Genomic DNA, 18,705 nt, shown 5'->3' on the forward strand with positions numbered 1-18,705 from the left:
TGTAAGTTTAGAAGCCGGACCATTTTTGGTGAACAACTTGGGTTGTTCTTGCTGATTGGTGGATACATTCACCCACCCATAAACAAGTGATGTCCAGGGTCCTCAACCAAAAATTGGCTGGCTCCTTAGCTTAGATGCCTTCTTTTTCAAATAAAGATAGCAAGAGAACGCATAAAAATTGATAATAGGAGTAAATTAGAAAGTTGCTTAAAAGTGCATGCTCTAACTGAATCACAAAAAAAAATAATAAAAATAAAAAAATAAAAAAAATAATTGGGTTCAGTGTTCCTTTAAGTTTCTAGGTTATTCAAGTACAATGAGAAAATGAGTACGTTTACATTCAGTTTAATGAGGCATCCAAGACGAAGCAACATGCAGTTGTGAACACAAATTAATCCAAATACATGCAGACGATCCTGTGACAGAATATACTTTGAAAACCATCTTTTTTATACAATCTTCAAGGAATAGCTCTATGAAAACTGTTGGTGTCAAAAATAATAGGAAACAATTTCCAATATGCAAACATGATTATTTTAATGACAAATATACCTAAAGGCACTGCAGTTACAATTATCACAGCAAAAATTTGGACTTTATCTTGATACGTTTATTTAAGGTTTCAAAGTATATATGTCGTCAATAAAATAAGATTGTACAATAAACCTTGTGAGCATCCATACTCATCTGTAATCAAGATTACTTTCATGTTAGCAGAAAAAGAAAAACATATGTATATGAATTGGAAACTTTGTGTTTCTTTGATTTTACCATTAAAAAAGAGAAAAGTATATTAAAAAATTAAAGAAAAAAAAAGTAAAATAATAGAATAATAAAGGTCACAACTGTTCAATTTCAAATGTCAAATTGTACATCTTATTTATCATAGCGCTGAAAAGATCCAATTAATCTATTTATTTAAAAAAACAATTTAGTGTCAGAAAACAAACATGAGTTAATAAAGAGTGAAAAAGACTTACGGTAACTACTTTCACTATCGCTGGCATTAGAAGTTACATGTTCTGAAATGCAACACAATGGAAGATGTGAGACATACAAATATAACATCACAGAAAAAAACGTAAAAAAATAAGATATTGTTAACAGTTTGACAAAAATAAAATAAAAGTGATAAAGGAAAATGTTACTGTGTTCTATTTTTTTAGATTCTATAATCAAGAGAAACAAAAATGTAAAAGGAAAGTTTGACAATTAGATGGAAAGGATGCCTTTTCATTGAGCTGCTAAAACTGTGAAATTGTTAACAGTGAATACAAATTTATTAGAAACAGTGAGACAAACTGCAGAAAAACACACTAGATTTTTTTTTTATGTTTTGGTTAACGTGGTTAATACATTTCTCCTTAGGGATTCTGGGATGTTACAGTTACAGGTGGTTGACATAGAAAAACTGCTTTATTGTGAAAGCAGTTATCTAAGAATTATTTAGTTGAAATTAAAGGGACATGAAAAAGTTTTTTTCCTTTATGATTGAGACAGAGCATATAATTTTAAACAACTTCCCAAACTCTATTATAAAATTTGCTTCACTCTGTTTGTACCCTTTGTTGAAGAAGCAGTAATGTAATATATATACAGCCACCAATAACCAGTTAGCTCCCAGTAGTGCATTGCTGCTACTGAGCATATAATATATGCTTTTCAACAAAGAATATCAAGTGAACAAAGCAAATTAAATAATATTGGAAAATTAAAATGAATATTGTCTGCTCTGTCTGGATCAGGAAAGTTTAATGTTGACATTACTGCCCCTTTAAGATGGAAAGAACAAAATAAAAGATTGTAATAACAGTTAAATATAATTCAGACCAAGTGTGTGTGTCAATCTACCTAAACGTTTAGAAAATGTCTATACTATTGCCAAGTGCAAGAATTGGTTCCGGAATGCCACCACGCATTGTACAATTGATTGAATTCTTTATTTGTTAATGGCAAAAATACTGCATTGATAGTGTTCTGCCCAAATGATGATGCGGGACACTTCACTTATCTCTAAGGAGATATGAATTCCTCCATGATCTCAAAAAACATTTGTGTCTGAGGTTGGTCCAACTCTGGAGAATTCTAATGATTGAACAGAGTTCCAGAAATTTTTTTGGTATCCTCGCCTCCTGCTCTCTCTGACACTCCCAGACTGCATGCCAACCTAACAGACTGACATCTGTGGAAATTGCAACCCAAGCTGGATGAAGAGAGACTCCCTGAACCAGAGACTACCATCAATTCAAAGACTGCTTTGCCTTGTGATCTTACAGTATCCTCTGAGATAAACGATCGTGATCTCCATTCCATTGATGCAGAATCTACAATTAGAGGGCCCGAAGATTAAATCTGGCAAATGGAACTGCATCTGATGCAGCCACCATGAGACCCACAACTTCCATGCACTGGCTACATTATAAAGAGGATTTAGCTGCAGAAGTGCACATGCCTGTTGCAGCTTCAGTCTGCGCTGATTTGCCAGAGACAAAGTCACGGAAATTGATTATGAACCTCAGAAAAACCCCACAAGAGTCTGAGGGGATTTTCCAACTGTGACTCTGAAGCAACTGAAGAACCAGAGTTTCCAGTAGTTTTGTAAACCACATCATCAAACAAAGACTTAAAAGCCACAAAGCTTGCCTAGCTAAAACAGCTAATGCAGCATTCTCAGAATTGATGTGAATAATTTCCACTGCTGCACTACAAATAATGGAAATTGCTGTCCTCAGGAGATTAATATGATCCAGAATCTCATCTACAGGGTTTTCTCCATAAACAGGTTCTGAGAGACTGCCACACAACACAGCAGTTGCAGTAGCAACACAGGCTACACTGACTTCAGGCTTAAACACAATACCTGCAAGGATTGCCTATGAGAACCTTCAAGTTTCCTATCTAAAGGATCCTTAAAAGAGGAACTATCCTCCAAAGAAATAGCAGTACACCTGGCCAAAGTGGAAATAGCTGCATCTACCTTTGGAACAGTCTCTCAAATATCTGTTTTAACAGAAGTGAGAGGAAACAGATTTAAACTTGGAAGATGGAACAAAATGATTACCTGGCTTTTGCCATTCCCTAGCAATAGCTCCAGAAACCAAAACAGGCACAGGACAAGAGGAAGGCTGCTTTGGAGCTGCCTTAAAAAATGAATCAATCCTATTAACCAGTTGCTTGACAATAGCAGTACTATATTTTACCTCTAAAGCAATTACCCCCCCCCCCCATCAATAATGCATGAATATCCTAAAGCCAAAAATTAAAGGCCATATCCCCTGCCACAGCATTAGGGCCCTGAAACTCTGAGAAACTATGCTCAGAAAAAAACCTATAATAAATGGTCAACAGAGTAGATAATCCTAAGGACCTGATGAGCTAAAGGACCACCTTCAAATCCTTGCAAGCGTCTGTGCTTAACAGCTGGAGGTAAACAAGCTAAAACCTCACTAATTGCAGAGTGAGTATAATCCTTAAGTTTTGGAGAAAGTTCAAATTAACTCTCCTGGGAGCAACTTTGATAGTGTATAAACCCGAGCACATTCTGAAGTGCAGAAAAACGCTGATTAGTATAAGCAAAAGACTCAGCACATGAGGTACAAGCTGAGGGACACACCTGAGAATCCTTACAAAGCAAACAAAAACTAGAATGGGTTAAATAAACAGAGCATCTACCTTCTAGTTGATCAGATGGCTGACCAAAGGCCTGAGCTGCACCAGTTTGCTTCATTGCTACAGTAAGGAATTGGCTTAAAGGGACAGTCAACACCAAAATTATTATTGTTTAAAAAGATAGATAACACCTTTACTACCCATTCCCCAGCTTTGCACAACCAACATTGTAATATTAATATACTTTATAACATTTAAACCTCTAACTTTTTTACTGTTTCTAAGTCACTAAGCGACTACAAACAGCCTCTTATCAAATGCTTTTTATTTGCTTTTCGCAACAGAAGACTGCTAGTTCATGTGGGCCATATAGATAATATTGTGCTCACGCCCGTGGGTGGAGGATGACACTGCACTAATTGCGTAAAATGAAAGTCAATAGATAATAAATAAATAGCCATGTGATCAGGGGCTATCAAAAGAGGATTAGATACAAGGTAATCAGAGAGGTTAAAATTATATTATTATAACCATGTTGACTGTGCAAAACTGGGTTATGGGTAATATTATTATTATTATGGATTATCTATCTTTTTAAACAATTACAATTTTGTAGTTGACTGTTCCTTTAAGTAAAAAGAAGCAAATAGGCAGAATACAAAACACAAATAGTTAACCCGAAGGGGAGAAAAAGGCACAATGTATCATTGATTAACCCATAAAACGTAAACAAACATAAGGTACTGTTCAAATAAGTTATGAAAAAAAAACCTGTAAAAACAATAAAAAGGCTTATATAGCATATGGCAGCGCATAAAGGGTTAAATAAAATTTGTAACTCAAAATTAAAGCCAAGCTCGGAGATCAGAGTGCCTAACCACCTCCACCAGTCCTGAGAAGCTTCCTACACGCTGAACACGTTACAGCAATACAGGAACAGTTTATAACACAGAAAAGGCACGCTAAAAACAATAACCCTTAGTGCGCCTGCACTACCGGCAAACGCTAAAAGATAACCCCAAAGTTAACAAACAGAAACTAAGCACAGGTGAAATAAAACATACTGTACATAGCTAAGTAGCATATTCTGAGAGCACTAAGCTGACTGTGCTAAATTAAAAGCAACAGTAACCTCCAAAAAAAAAAAATAAAAAAAAAAAATAAAAAAAAAATAATAATAATATTAATAAAAAGTGCTAAAAACGGTTAGTATAAGGTATATGATGTTTATTACATGTCCCGAGACTATGTGAATCATGTGTACATATTAATACTAATAGCTGGAGGGCTTGTAAGGTGCATGTACTTACTACTCAGCACCTATCTCCACTGAGCTTACCTCAGCTGCAGCAACTTGTTTCCAGCAGACGAGCCCATCCTAAGCAGTGCGAGCATGATGCCAAGAATCTGAATTAGTAACAACCCAGGGGATTGATGGACAAGTCCAAATTTAACCTGGGGGGCTGTCTGCCTCCTCCTAGTGGTCAGGAGGGGAATATTTTCACCATCTGATGAAAGAAAGCATATGCTGCATAAAGTGACTGGTGTTCAACATTAATGGAGCCTAAAATGGCCCCTCATATATGAAATAAGATAAACGACGACTATGCTGTTCCCGGGGAAGTGGGGCGATTTACTGCTCTGAATTCTACTACATATGTCAGAAATAATAAGTTATCTACGGCCAACAACTTTAACAGAGTAATAAAAAATCTAAAAAAGGCTGATACTATGTGTATGACCAGAAACCGTGCCAGCCAGTGACATCATCAGGCTCCAAATTAAAAAATGGTAAAGCAAAAGTAACAAAAAAAGAGATGCTGAGATACATTCCAGAAATGTTTCACAAAAGCACAAAAACACTAACAATATCCAAATAGTAATCAGAAAAATAAAAAAGCGTCTTTGGTGATGCGTAAGGCATCATGTAAAGCTAAGGGTTTCCGTGGCCGGACTGTTAGACGACGGACATTTGGCCGTCAGATAACAGTCCAACCACGAGATAGATTTGATTGATAGATAAATTCAATAGATAGATAATTTCCCAGACAGAGAATTGCAAGACGTGCGGGCTGGGACCCATGGCTAGGTTCCCAGAGGCAGTTGCGGTGCCCAAGGCTCTTATTAGGACAGAGCACTCTGGAGCGTATCTGCCCTTGGCCGAACTCAGAACATGCTTCGGCATTCTGTCCGTCGGCCAAATGTCCATAGGATAGAATTCTGTCGGCCAAATGTCCGTCAGCAATTTGTCAGAGCAACAAGGGTTTCTGGCCATCCTGACTAGAGAAAAAATAAAAAAAGTGTAGAAATCTCCTATTCAGTGTAAAAAGGCATGTCCCAGCCACAGAACATTATGTCCCGCCCCTTCATACATACATTCATAGAAGAAAATTGAATATTCTTTAAACAAGTTAATAACTAAAGTTAATCATCATACTGTATTTCTGCCATATTTACTGTGATCTGTATAGCTCTAAACATTTTATTAATATTGGTCACCATTCCAATACACCACTATTATAGCACAAAAACACGCTTTATGAAAAAAATGTATATCAGGGTAGAAGCCTTATCACTGGAAAAGGTGTGTCACAGTCACGGGTTTTTATGCCTAGTCCCTTCTTAAATCAAGAAAATTTAATATTCTCATCATAAACCATTTTACAATTAAAGTTTTATTGTGCAATATTTACTGTGATCTGTAAAATGTAACATTTTATTAATATTGGTCCATTCCAATCCACCACTATTCCAATACAAAAACACAATGTATGTAATCATGGGTAATTTATTGTTTTCTGTTCAAAGACATTCCAATCTATGAAAAAAAATTGTAATCAATGCTAAGGTGGATAATTAGAAGACCTAAGCCTATAAGCAGTAACACTAATCAATTATAAGCGAGTAAAAATTCAGAACCTGAATATAAAAGTCTCTGCTATAAACAGACATAATATTGTTTCCCAGATGTCATGGTGTGTACTCACCAACAGAACAGAAAGGAGCACAGCTAGCTGGTTGCTGTGAAGATGAGCCTGTCTTTTTGCACTGAACACTTAGTGCCAGCAGAAAGTGTAAGTGTTCTCCTTGTATTACACAGTATTTATGAATGTGGAATCATGCTATATGGCACCCCTTTGTTTTTTTGTTTTAAATCTTTTTTATTGATTTTCGAATTTACAAAAACATATGAGTAGCAAGAATTCTACATCAGATGGATACCAAGGGATTAATAACAATAATAACAATAATAACAATAGTAACAATAACAATAGGACTTCATAGATGACACAACCCCTTCTGTAGGGGTAAAGTTGTAGTGCTAAAGTCTTTTGATATGGGTGAAGTCCATGAATACTAGGGTAGAAAAAAGTTAACCATCTGATATACACATTACTATTTGTTGAGTAGGGCGAAATACTCTCAGTGCAGCAGGTATTTATGACTATCTAAGAAAGAAAATGAATATGAACAAGAACAGCGGAGGGGAGAGGGGAGAAAAGGGGAGGAAAACTGTGGTTGGGACCTGTCAGAGAATGCTAGAAATTGTGTTAGGTTAGTCTATGGGGTTATCCCCTTAGGGGGGAGGTGGAGAGGCCGAAGGCTCCTTCAGATCCGCCTGATCCCATATGAATATGACATTCGAGATATCATCAGCCTTACCATGAAAACTGTAATGTATTTTCTCTAATGAGAGGACATGGCCAACTTCGCGGATCCACATTTGTGGAGAGGGTACCTGTGTTTTTTTCCAGAACCTAGGAATTAGGCGCTTAGCGCAATTTAGCATGCATTGCAATAGTCTCTTTCGGTATTGGCAGTTAAGATTTGGTAGATCGTTAAGCAGAACCAAAGTGGGATTTAGGGTAATGTTTGAGCTGAGGGTGTGATTGATATGTATATTCACTGTGTGCCAGTAATGCTTAAGCTGAGGGCAGTGCCAGAAAATATGAGTGAGGGATCCAATCTCCCCACAATGCCTCCAGCATTGGGACGAAGCCCCTGGAAAGATGTTGTGAAGCCTAACGGGGGAGAGGTACCAGCGCATTAGAATTTTATAGTTACGTTCGGCTAGCACTGGTGATATGGAAGATTTTTTTGTCGATAAAAATATATTCAGTAGCTGTTTTTGAGTAAATGTCACATTAAGTTCTCTCTCCCATTTTGTCACGTATGAGGGCGAGGGTACAGGGGGGGTGTTCTGCAGAATTTTATGAATCAGGGATACATGGGATTTCAGGAGGGAGGGGGTTGTACACAGTACTTCGAATGGTGTCAATGAGCTTGTTAGAATTGACTTATGTGGTGAGGTCAGTAAGGCATGTCTGATCTGAAAATAGGAGAACCATCTGTGGAAAGGAGGGCCAAATTCAGAATTCAGGTCTGCCTGTGATCGAAATTGTCCATTTTGAAAGAGGCGAGATACTGGAGAGGGTGTATGGTGGGCCGATAGGTGTGAGCTGTGTATAAGATCTGGAGTAATGAAAGTGGTGTTGTTGAGTAGAGGGGTTAAAGGGGAAACTGCACGGAAGGTGTTTGAAGTAGTTTTAACGGTCTTATCCCAGACCCCCAGAGTAGATGTAATGTAATAGTTGGGTTGGTGTTGTTTCGGTCTGTGTCTCTCTGGGATCCAGCAAATTTCTGCTAGATTATGTTCTGGTAGAAGTGATGCCTCTAGCTGGACCCAAGGCTTAGCGGGAGAAGAATGGTTCCAAGCTACAATTCTGGCCAAATGTGCTGCCTTATAATAGGCTGTTAAGTTGGGGATCCCTAGGCCTCCCCTCTCTTTGCTGAGGTATAGATTCTTTTTTGCAACCCTCGGTCGTTGATGCGACCACACGAAGGATTCGATTAGTTTCTGCTGTGAGTCTAGATATTTGGGCGGTAATTCTAAGGGGAGAACCTGAAACAGGTATAGAAATTTAGGGAGTATAGTCATTGATACCGCGCTCACCCGGCCAAGCCAGGATAGATGGTTCTGTCTGTGCCAATTATTGAGTAGAGTGACCCTGTAGTTGTATTCGAAAAGGGCTGGGATGGAGGAGGAGATCTTAATACCGAGGTATTTTAACGACTTGTCTAACAAAAAATCAGTATGGTGGGAGAGGAAAATAAGTTCCTCTTCAGGTAGATTTATCGGTAGAAGGACCGATTTGTCCATGTTAATTGAAAAATTTGATACTGCCTTAAAGGCCTTGAATTCCGACAAAAGGTGAGGTATGGAGACAATTGGGGTACGTAAAGTGAAGATAATATCGTCCGCATATAGCAGACATTTTTGGTGTATAGAGCCAAAGTCTAGTCCTTTGATATTTGCATTATTTCTAATATGGGCAGCCAGGGTCTCAACTGTGAGGGCAAACAGGAGAGGGGAGAGGGGGCATCCCTGACGGGTGCCGTTATGTATTTGAAAGCTATGGGACGTGGTGTCGTTCGCTCTTACTGTTGCTGTAGGATTGGTGTATAAAGCTTTGATTCTATTAATAAACACATCAGAAAAACCAAATTTCGACAGGGCCGACCAGAGGAAATCCCAGTCGACCCTGTCGAAAGCCTTCTCTGCATCTGTAGAAAGCACTATCATTGATGTGTTACTGGTACAAGCTGTGTGTAGTGATTGGAGAACGCGGATGGAGTTGTCCTTAGCTTCCCTCCCAGGTATAAAGCCAACCTGGTCCGTGTGGATCAGGTTTGGAAGATATTTGTTGAGACGCATAGCCAGAACCTTAGCATATAGCTTGATGTCTACATTTATGAGAGATATAGGTCGATAGTGTTTAACTTGGTCAGGGGATTTACCAGGCTTGGGGATAACTGTGATAGCTGCCTCCAGAAGGTTTTTGGTGAATGAGCCTTGCTTATCTATAGATTGGAAGAGCTCTAGGAGGTGAGGGCTAAGTAAGGGGGCAAATAAATGATAGAATTTTGGTGTAAATCCGTCAGGGCCTGGGGCTTTCCCCGCTGGTAAGGATTTAATTGCAGCCAATATTTCAGTGATATGGAAAGGTCGGTCTATGGAAGAAATGTCTTCTGTTGAGAGTGTCGGAAGGTCAATTGTCTCAAGGTATTTGTTGATTAGGTTAGCTTTTGCTTCGTGGTCATTGGAGCCTAAGTTGTAGAGAGAAGTGTAGTAGGAAGCAAAACTATTCACAATAGAGGAACTATCACAGGATGTTTGTCCAGAGAGGCCTGTTATCTGTTTTATAAAGGTTTTGAATCTCTTTTTTTTGGGCACCCCTTTGTTTTTGAGTCCAATGAATGAAAAGTTGAAATTTAAAAAACGGCAAAACTGCTCAGATTGGTAAACAATCACTGGACATCTATTCACAAATATCACAGGTTTCAAAGGGGGTTTGTACTAAGGATCATTTTTAAAACCATACATATAACAAGCCATCTCTCTAAAATGAATAGTTTGGTAGCTAAGAACTCTTATGAAGACCTTCAGAGGGAGACATTTAGAAATAGCTCTAAGCAACATGTTTATAGAGAGGACCAGAGCAATCATGCAATCCCATGAAGGGCAACACATGTGCTTGAGATCTTGCTCTGTCTGAAGAGACTTGGGGATAACTTCTTCAAGAAAAAAAGAAAAAGAAAAAAAGAAAGAAAAGAGATATGGGGAAGAGAGATGCTACCCAGAGAAAAAATATGTTGTAAGAGATTTCGGATTGACTAAGCTACCTGCTACATTTCTAAAAGGCCTTATTCACCATTACGTGCTGTCATCGACTTCATTATATGATCCAGAAAGGGGGAGAACCGAGATTAATTGGTATATTATTTTTGAAAGACAGGGGGAAAGGACCTTGCTGAAGACTGTTGGAATTGTGACTTATAAAATAGTAACAAACTGGAAATTAAAATTTTCTACATTAACTCTGTTTTCAGATGGGTGGGGAAAGTGATCATTGGTAGACCTGGTTCAAAGATTGCTAAAATGCGGTTTCAACTCCAGAACTGAAAGAAAACATAATTTATACTTACCTGATACAAATTTTATTTCATGGTGGTGAGAGTCCATTATGTATTAATCATGGAAATTACCCTTCTCTACCAAGAGGAGGAGGCAAATAGAACCAAACCCCAAGAGCTCTATAAAAACCCCTCCCAGCTCACACATACCTCAGTCTAACGTATAGCCATAAAAGGAGCAGGAAAAAAGATGTGCTGAAGAAAAAAACTAACCAAAGAAAAACACAAGGGTGGGATCTCGTGGACTCTCACCACCATGAAAGAAATTAATTTATCAGGTAAGTATAAATTATGTTTTCTTTCTGTTGGTGGTGTCCACAATCCATTACTCATGGGAAGTAATACCAAAGCTGTGGAGGCCATGAGTAATAACAGAAAGGGAGGGATTTAAAAAAAACATCTTTCACTGAGAAAATAAATCCACAACCTCAAATAAATATATTCTCTCTTAAAATGAAAGAAATACATACATACACACACACATATATATATATATATATATATATATATAAAACTTATCCAGTTTAACTCCAGAAGGAAAAAATAGATGCTGCACTCACCGGTCTTGTAGCAAACAAATCCTTTAATCAAGTGGTTAACAATCCATCACATTTACACAGATACCCCCAAACATTTCGGTACCCTCCTGGTACCTTTGTCAATGGGTGTGTAGTAATTCCCCAGCAAAACGATCGTTTGGGGGTATCTGTGTAAATGTGATGGATTGTTAACCACTTGATTAAAGGATTTGTTTGCTACAAGACCGGTGAGTGCAGCATCTGTTTTTTCCTTCTGGAGTTAAACTGGATAAGTTATTATTTATATGCAGCACCACGGCAACTGCTTACAGTTTTATGGAGTGCACCTATTCATTGACTTATATATATATATACACACACACATTATATATATATATATATATATATATATATATATATATATATATATATATATATATAAAAAAAAACATATAAACTTTCTACCAAAGGCTGCTTTCTAAATAGGGAATTTAGAAAAAGTAAACCAAATAACTGCCTAGCAATTTAGATCAACTGGAGCCTTATTCTTGAAAGCCCAAGAAGTTGCAAGTGACCTAGTAGCATGAGCAAAAATCTGCTGCAGCGAAGGCAGACCTGCCTCCAAAAAAACTTTGAAAAACAAAAGTTTTAACCAAAAGGCTAAAGAAACAGCAGAAGTCTTCCGACCCTTCCTAGGATCAGAAAGAACAAGTATAAAGTATGCAGGAACCTGCAATTAGGCAAAAAAGTGTGTCAAGAGGAGAAACAGGGTGACCTGACTGATCACCTACAAATAACCTCTGGGCTGTGTGTGCGCTAAGATAAAGCACTTACCTGCAAAATCCCCCCATCTTCATTCTTCAACCACTTCCAGTGAAGGCAAAATAAAGACTGAGGTATGTGTGACTTTGGGAGGGGTTTTAAAGAGCTCTTGGGGTTTGGGACTCTTTGCCTCCTCCTAGTGGTACAGAACAGTAATTCCCATGAGTAATGGATCATGGACTCTCACCACCTGTATGAAAGACTAACAGCAAAGAAATTTTAATAAAAATTCTGACTTTATTTATATTCAAATAAAAGGACTAACACACTAAAACAGAGAGGGCTATCTTTCTTACACATTGGGGCCTCAGATCAATATTTTAGAAGCCTTTTTGAGATGCATGTATGGCTATTAAACTCATATTAGTTCTGCTTTTTCCTGGAGCCACAAAAACGGTGGCAAACATTTTAAGTTCTGCTATTTCCAAGGGGCTGCAAAAACTAGCACATAGGCCCATAGGTCACCAGCTGGCATCCCTGATCTAAAATCTCCTGTGAAACAACAATATTTTCACTGGATAACAAGGAATTTGAGCAAGAAAGAACCTTTAGCTATATTGTTTATGTGGTATATGGTTACAAGAGCATTATTAACAATATGTGATAAAGCGTTCTGTGGCACATACATGTCTTCAATACTTGAAAGATAATAGAACCAAGAGGGCAATCACAAGTAAAACAGAAGGGGTTAGAATGTCAGGATCCAGCCTGTGTGGCAGAGCGCACTGACTGGCATCATGCAGGGGTGCACCAGACCAATTCAGTAAAAACAGTCTGCACAGAGAGAAGTCAAAATCTGACTTCTTTATTTGCAGAAAAACTATTGTAAGGCTGAAGCCGAGCTCTACATCATCTACTAGCCTAGTTCAAAATAAATAGAAACTGAACTGATGACTGCAGTAGAGATCACTCGGATATATACAAAGCAGAAATAAATATGACAGTGCTAAAAAAAACAACCCAACAACAATAAACAAAACCCAACTTATAAAATGCAGATGAAGAGCAATATGAACCATGTTCTCCTTAGGACCTAGTTAACGAGCACACCACCCAGCTGATTTTACTGAACACCCAGGTAAAATGTAAGCCAATATTAAGCTAAAGTTATTGAATATTTATTTTTCAACACTTCTTGCACAAATTATCATTAAATCAATTTATGTTAAATTATGCAATTAAAGTGTGCTTTGTATAGCTTAAGTAACATTTATTAATAACTGTAAATGTTATAATACTCAGCAATGGCTATTTCATAATGCCACCCGGCTGGCAACATTTTATGCGGAGAACACTGATGAATATGGATGTGCATGTCTGAATGGACAAAGTGCCTGTGGTAAGTGGTCGAACAGTTATAATTGTGGTAAGAGTTGTAAAGAGAGACAGAGTAAAAAGTGGAGGTTAATATGGCACGTTGTCCTTAGCAGACAATAAAAATAAATAAGGGAAGCGGAAGATGGCTGCTAGACTTAAAGGTCAGTTGCAAATTTATTTTATCATAATTTCTGACGACCAATGTTAGTAAATGATATTTACCAAGATATGTTTAAAATGTATTTATTTATGGCTAATAACAGCCAACTAGTGTATAGCAAAGGTTAAAGGTAAAGTATACACCAAATTTCATATAACTGCATGTAATAGACACTACTATAAAGAATAATATGCACAGATACTGATCTAAAAATACAGTATAAAACCTTTAAAAAAACGTACTTCGACATTCGACCGAAGTAAAGGAGAGAAAAGAAGTAACAAGGTGCAGAGGTGCCTGAGGTTTAGAACACGAAAAAACTGTCTAAGAAACAGGGCAGGCCATGGACTCACTGTGTCAAGAAATAAATAAAATTATCAGGTAAGCATAAATTTTGTTTTCTTTCTAATGACACAGTGAGTCCACGGATCATCTCTAATTACTATTGGGAATCAATACCCAAGCTAGAGGACACAGATAAGGGAGGGACAAGAGAGGGAACCTAAACTGAAGGCACCATTGCTTGAAGAACCTTTCTCCCAAAAGAAGCCTCAGCCGAGGCAAAAGTATCAAACTTTTAAAACTTGGAAAAAGTGTGTAGAGAGGACCAAGTTGCAGTCTTGCAAATCTGTTTCACAGAAGCTTCATTTTTGAATGCCCAGGAAGAGGAAACAACTCTTGTAGAACGAGCCATGACTCTCTCAGGAGGCTGCTGTCCAGTAGTTTCATAGGCCAATCGAATTATACTCTGCAGCCACAAAGAAAGAGAAGTAGCCATAGCTTTCTGACCCTTACGTTTCCCAGAGAAAACAACAAACAGGGCTGAAGACTGGCAAAAATCCTTAGTCACCTGTAAATAGTATTTCAACGCATGCACCACATCTAGATTGTGCAGGAGACGCTCCTTATGAGAAGAAGGGTTAGGACACAAAGAAGGAACAACAATTTCTTGATTAATGTTCCTATCCGAAACCACCTTAGGAAGGAACCCCAACTTAGTATGCAGAACTACCTTATCAGAATGGAAAATAAGGTAAAGGGATTCACACTGCAACACCGAGAGACTCTGTGAGCAGAAGAAATTGCAACAAGAAACAAAACTTCCAAGATAACATCTTAATATCTAAGGAAGAACTTTAAGAACAAGATTAAGACTCCAGTGAGAAGTAACCTGTTTGAACACAGGCCTGATTCTGACCAAGGCCTGACAAAAGGATTACATGTCTGGTATATCCGACAGACGTTTATGCAACAAAATAGAAAAGGCCGATATTTGACCCTTCTAAGTACTAGCAGATAAACCCTTCTCCAGACCCTCCTGGAGAAAAGACAAAATTCTAGGAATCCGAACTCTACTCCAAGAGTAGTCTCTGGATTCACACCAGTGCAGATATTTACGCCATATCTTATGGTAAATCCTTCTTGTCACAGGTTTACGAGCCTGAATCATGGTCTCAATGACCGACTCAGAAAAACCACGCTTAGATAAAATTAAGCATTCAATCTGCAAGCAGTCAGCTTCAGAAAAACGAGATTTGGATGAAGGAAGGGCCCTTGAAGTAGAAGGTCTTTCCGCAGTGGAAGTCTCCAAGGTGGGAGAGAAGACATCTCCACTAGGTCTGCATACCAGATCCTGCAAAGCCACGCCGGTGCAATGAGGATCACCGACCCCTTCTCCTGCATCTATCAGTACAGCCTGAGGATCCCTTGACCTCGACCCGTACCTCGGAAGCTTGGCATTCTGTTGAGATGCCATGAGATCCAGCTTCGGCTGTCCCCATTTGAGAACGAAGTTGGCAAACACCTCCGGATGGAGTTCCCACTCCCTCGGGTGAAAGGTTTGTCTGCTCAGAAAATCCGCTTCCCAATTGTCCACTCCTGGAATGTGGATCGCAGATAGACAGCAGTTGTGGGTCTCCGCCCCACTGAATGATCTTGGCTACCTCTGACATGGCCAAAGAACTCTGAGTTCCTCCCTGATGGTTGATGTAAGCCACTGAGGTTATGCTGTCCGACTGAAACCTGATAAACCGGGCTAAAGCTAACTGAGGCCAGGCCCAAAGATCATTAAAGATTGCCCTCAACTCTAGAATATTTATGGGGAGAACAGACTCCTCCCGAGTCCATGTCCCCTGAGCCTTTAGTGAGCCCTAGACTGCTCCCCAACCCAGCAGGCTGGCGTCCGTTGCCACAATCACCCAGGTGGGTCTGCGAAAGCAGGTTCCATGGGAGAGATGCTCCTGAGACAACCACCAAGGAAGAGAATCTCTTGTTGCCTGATCCAGATGTAATTGTGGAGACAGATCCGCATAATCTCCGATCCACTGCCTGAGTATGCATAACTGCAGAGGTCTGAGGTGGAAACAGGCAAATGGAATGATGTCCATGGCAGCTAACATCAGACCGATCACCTCCATACATTGAGCCACTGACGGCCGAGGAGAGGACTGAAGAGCCAGACAAGAGTCTAAGATCTTTGATTTTCTGACTTCTGTCAGAAATATTTTCATTGATAGGGAATCTATTATGGTTCCCAAGAACACTACCCTTGTAGCTGGAATTAAGGAACTCTTTCCCAAATTCACCTTCCAACCACGAGAACGCAGGAAGGATAACAGCATCTCCGTGTGGGAGTTCGCTTGTTGAAAGGATGGAGCCTGAACCAGAATGTCATCCAGATAAGGCGCCACTGCAATGCCCCGCAACCAGAGCACAGCCAACAGGGATCCCAGGACCTTTGAAAAAACTTCTGGGAGCTGTGGCAAGGCCGAATGGAAGAGTCCCAAACTGGAAGTGTTGGTCTAGAAATGCAAACCTCAGAAACTTGTGATGAACCTTGTGGATGGGAACATGCAGGTACGCGTCCTTTAAATCTACTGTCGTCATGAATTGACCCTCTTGAACCAAGGGAAGAATGGAACAAATAATTTCCATCTTGAAGGACGGTACTCTGAGGAACTTGTTTATTTTGAGGTCTAAAATTGGTCTGAAGGTTCCCTCTTTTTTGGGGACCATGAACAGATTGGAGTAAAATCCCAGACCCTGTTCCTGCATTGGAACGGGAACTATCATTCCCAGGTTGGAAACATAATTTATGTAAGAACTTACCTGATAAATTCATTTCTTTCATAATGGCAAGAGTCCATGAGCTAGTGACATATGGGATATACAATCCTACCAGGAGGGGCAAAGTTTCCCAAACCTCAAAATGCCTATAAATACACCCCTCACCACACCCACAATTCAGTTTAACGAATAGCCAAGCAGTGGGGTGATAAAGAAAGGAGTAGAAAGCATCAACAAAGGAAATTTGGAAATAATTGTGCTTTATACAAAAAATCATAACCACCATAAAAAGGGTGGGCCTCATGGACTCTTGCCAATATGAAAGAAATGAATTTATCAGGTAAGTTCTTACATAAATTATGTTTTCTTTCATGTAATTGGCAAGAGTTCATGAGCTAGTGACATATGGGATATCAATACCCAAGATGTGGATCTTCCACTCAAGAGTCACTAGAGAGGGAGGGAATAAAAATAAAAACAGCCATATTCCGCTGAAAAAATTAATCCACAACCCAAAAAAATAAGTTTATTTCCATTTTTGAAAGAAAAACATAATTTATGCTTACCTGATAAATTTATTTCTCTTGTAGTGTAGTCAGTCCACGGGTCATCCATTACTTATGGAATATATCTCTTCCTAACAGGAAGCTGCAAGAGGATCACCCAAGCAGAGCTGCTATATAGCTCCTCCCCTCACATGTCATATTCAGTCATTCGACCAAAGCAGACGAGAAAGGAGAAACCATAGGGTGCAGTGGTGACTGGAGTTTAATTAAAATTTAGATCTGCCTTAAAGACAGGGCGGGCCGTGGACTGACTACACTACAAGAGAAATAAATTTATCAGGTAAGCATAAATTATGTTTTCTCTTGTTAAGTGTAGTCAGTCCACGGGTCATCCATTACTTATGGAATACCAATACCAAAGCTAAAGTACACGGATGAAGGGAGGGACAAGGCAGGAACATTAAACAGAAGGAACCACTGCCTGAAGTACCTTTCTCCCAAAAATAGCCTCCGAAGAAGCAAAAGTGTCAAATTTGTAAAAATTTGAAAAGGTGTGAAGCGAAGACCAAGTCGCAGCCTTGCAAATCTGTTCAACAGAGGCCTCATTTTTAAAGGCCCAGGTGGAAGCCACAGCTCTAGTAGAATGAGCTGTAATCCTTTCAGGAGGCTGCTGTCCAGCAGTCTCATAGGCTAAACGTATTATGCTACGAAGCCAAAAAGAGAGAGAGGTAGCCAAAGCCTTTTGACCTCTTCTCTGTCCAGAGTAAACGACAAACAGGAAAGAAGTTTGACGAAAATCTTTAGTTGCCTGCAAATAGAACTTCAGGGCACGGACTACGTCCAGATTATGCAAAAGTCGTTCCTTCTTTGAAGAAGGGGTAGGACACAGTGATTGATATTCCTGTTAGTAACTACCTTAGGTAAGAACCCAGGTTTAGTACGCAGAACTACCTTGTCTGAATGAAAAATCAGATAAGGAGAATCACAATGTAAGGCAGATAACTCAGAGACTCTTCGAGCCGAGGAAATAGCCATCAAAAACAAAACCTTCCAGGATAACAGCTTGATATCAATGGAATGAAGGGGTTCAAATGGAACGCCTTGAAGAACATTAAGAACTAAGTTTAAGCTCCACGGCGGAGCAACAGTCTTAAACACAGGCTTAATCCTAGTTAAAGCCTGACAAAAAGCCTGAACGTCTGGAACTTCAGCCAGACGTTTGTGTAGAAGAATAGACAGAGCAGAAATCTGTCCCTTTAACGAACTAGCAGATAAGCCCTTTTCTAAACCCTCTTGTAGAAAGGACAATATCCTAGGAATCCTAACCTTACTCCATGAGTAACTCTTGGATTTGCACCAATATAAATCTTTACGCCATATCTTATGGTAAATTTTTCTGGTAACAGGCTTCCTAGCCTGTATTAAGGTATCAATAACCGACTCCGAGAAGCCACGCTTTGATAGAATCAAGCGTTCAATCTCCATGCAGTCAGCCTCAGAGAAATTAGATTTGGATGGTTGAAAGGACCCTGAATTAGAAGGTCCTGTCTCAGAGGCAGAGACCACGGTGGACAGGACGACATGTCCACTAGGTCTGCATACCAGGTCCTGCGTGGCCACGCAGGCACTATCAGAATCACCGAAGCTCTCTCCTGTTTGATCTTGGCAATCAAACGAGAAAGCATCGGGAATGGTGGAAACACATAAGCCATGTTGAAGACCCAAGGGGCTG

General features: G+C 39.3%; 1 protein-coding gene across 1 annotated transcript in view; it reads right to left on the bottom strand.

Moving 5' to 3' along the window:
• Positions 1 to 18,705, bottom strand: part of DLG1 (discs large MAGUK scaffold protein 1) — a gene marked incomplete in the record, with an annotated part of 930,518 nt that overhangs the window by 125,964 nt on the left and 785,849 nt on the right. The window contains 1 exon segment of the mRNA XM_053710194.1: positions 981 to 1,022. Coding sequence (XP_053566169.1) covers positions 981 to 1,022 — 42 coding nt within the window.

The sequence above is a fragment of the Bombina bombina genome, chromosome 4 (assembly GCF_027579735.1).
Source record: "Bombina bombina isolate aBomBom1 chromosome 4, aBomBom1.pri, whole genome shotgun sequence".
In the NCBI taxonomy this organism is placed as follows: Eukaryota; Metazoa; Chordata; class Amphibia; order Anura; family Bombinatoridae; genus Bombina; species Bombina bombina.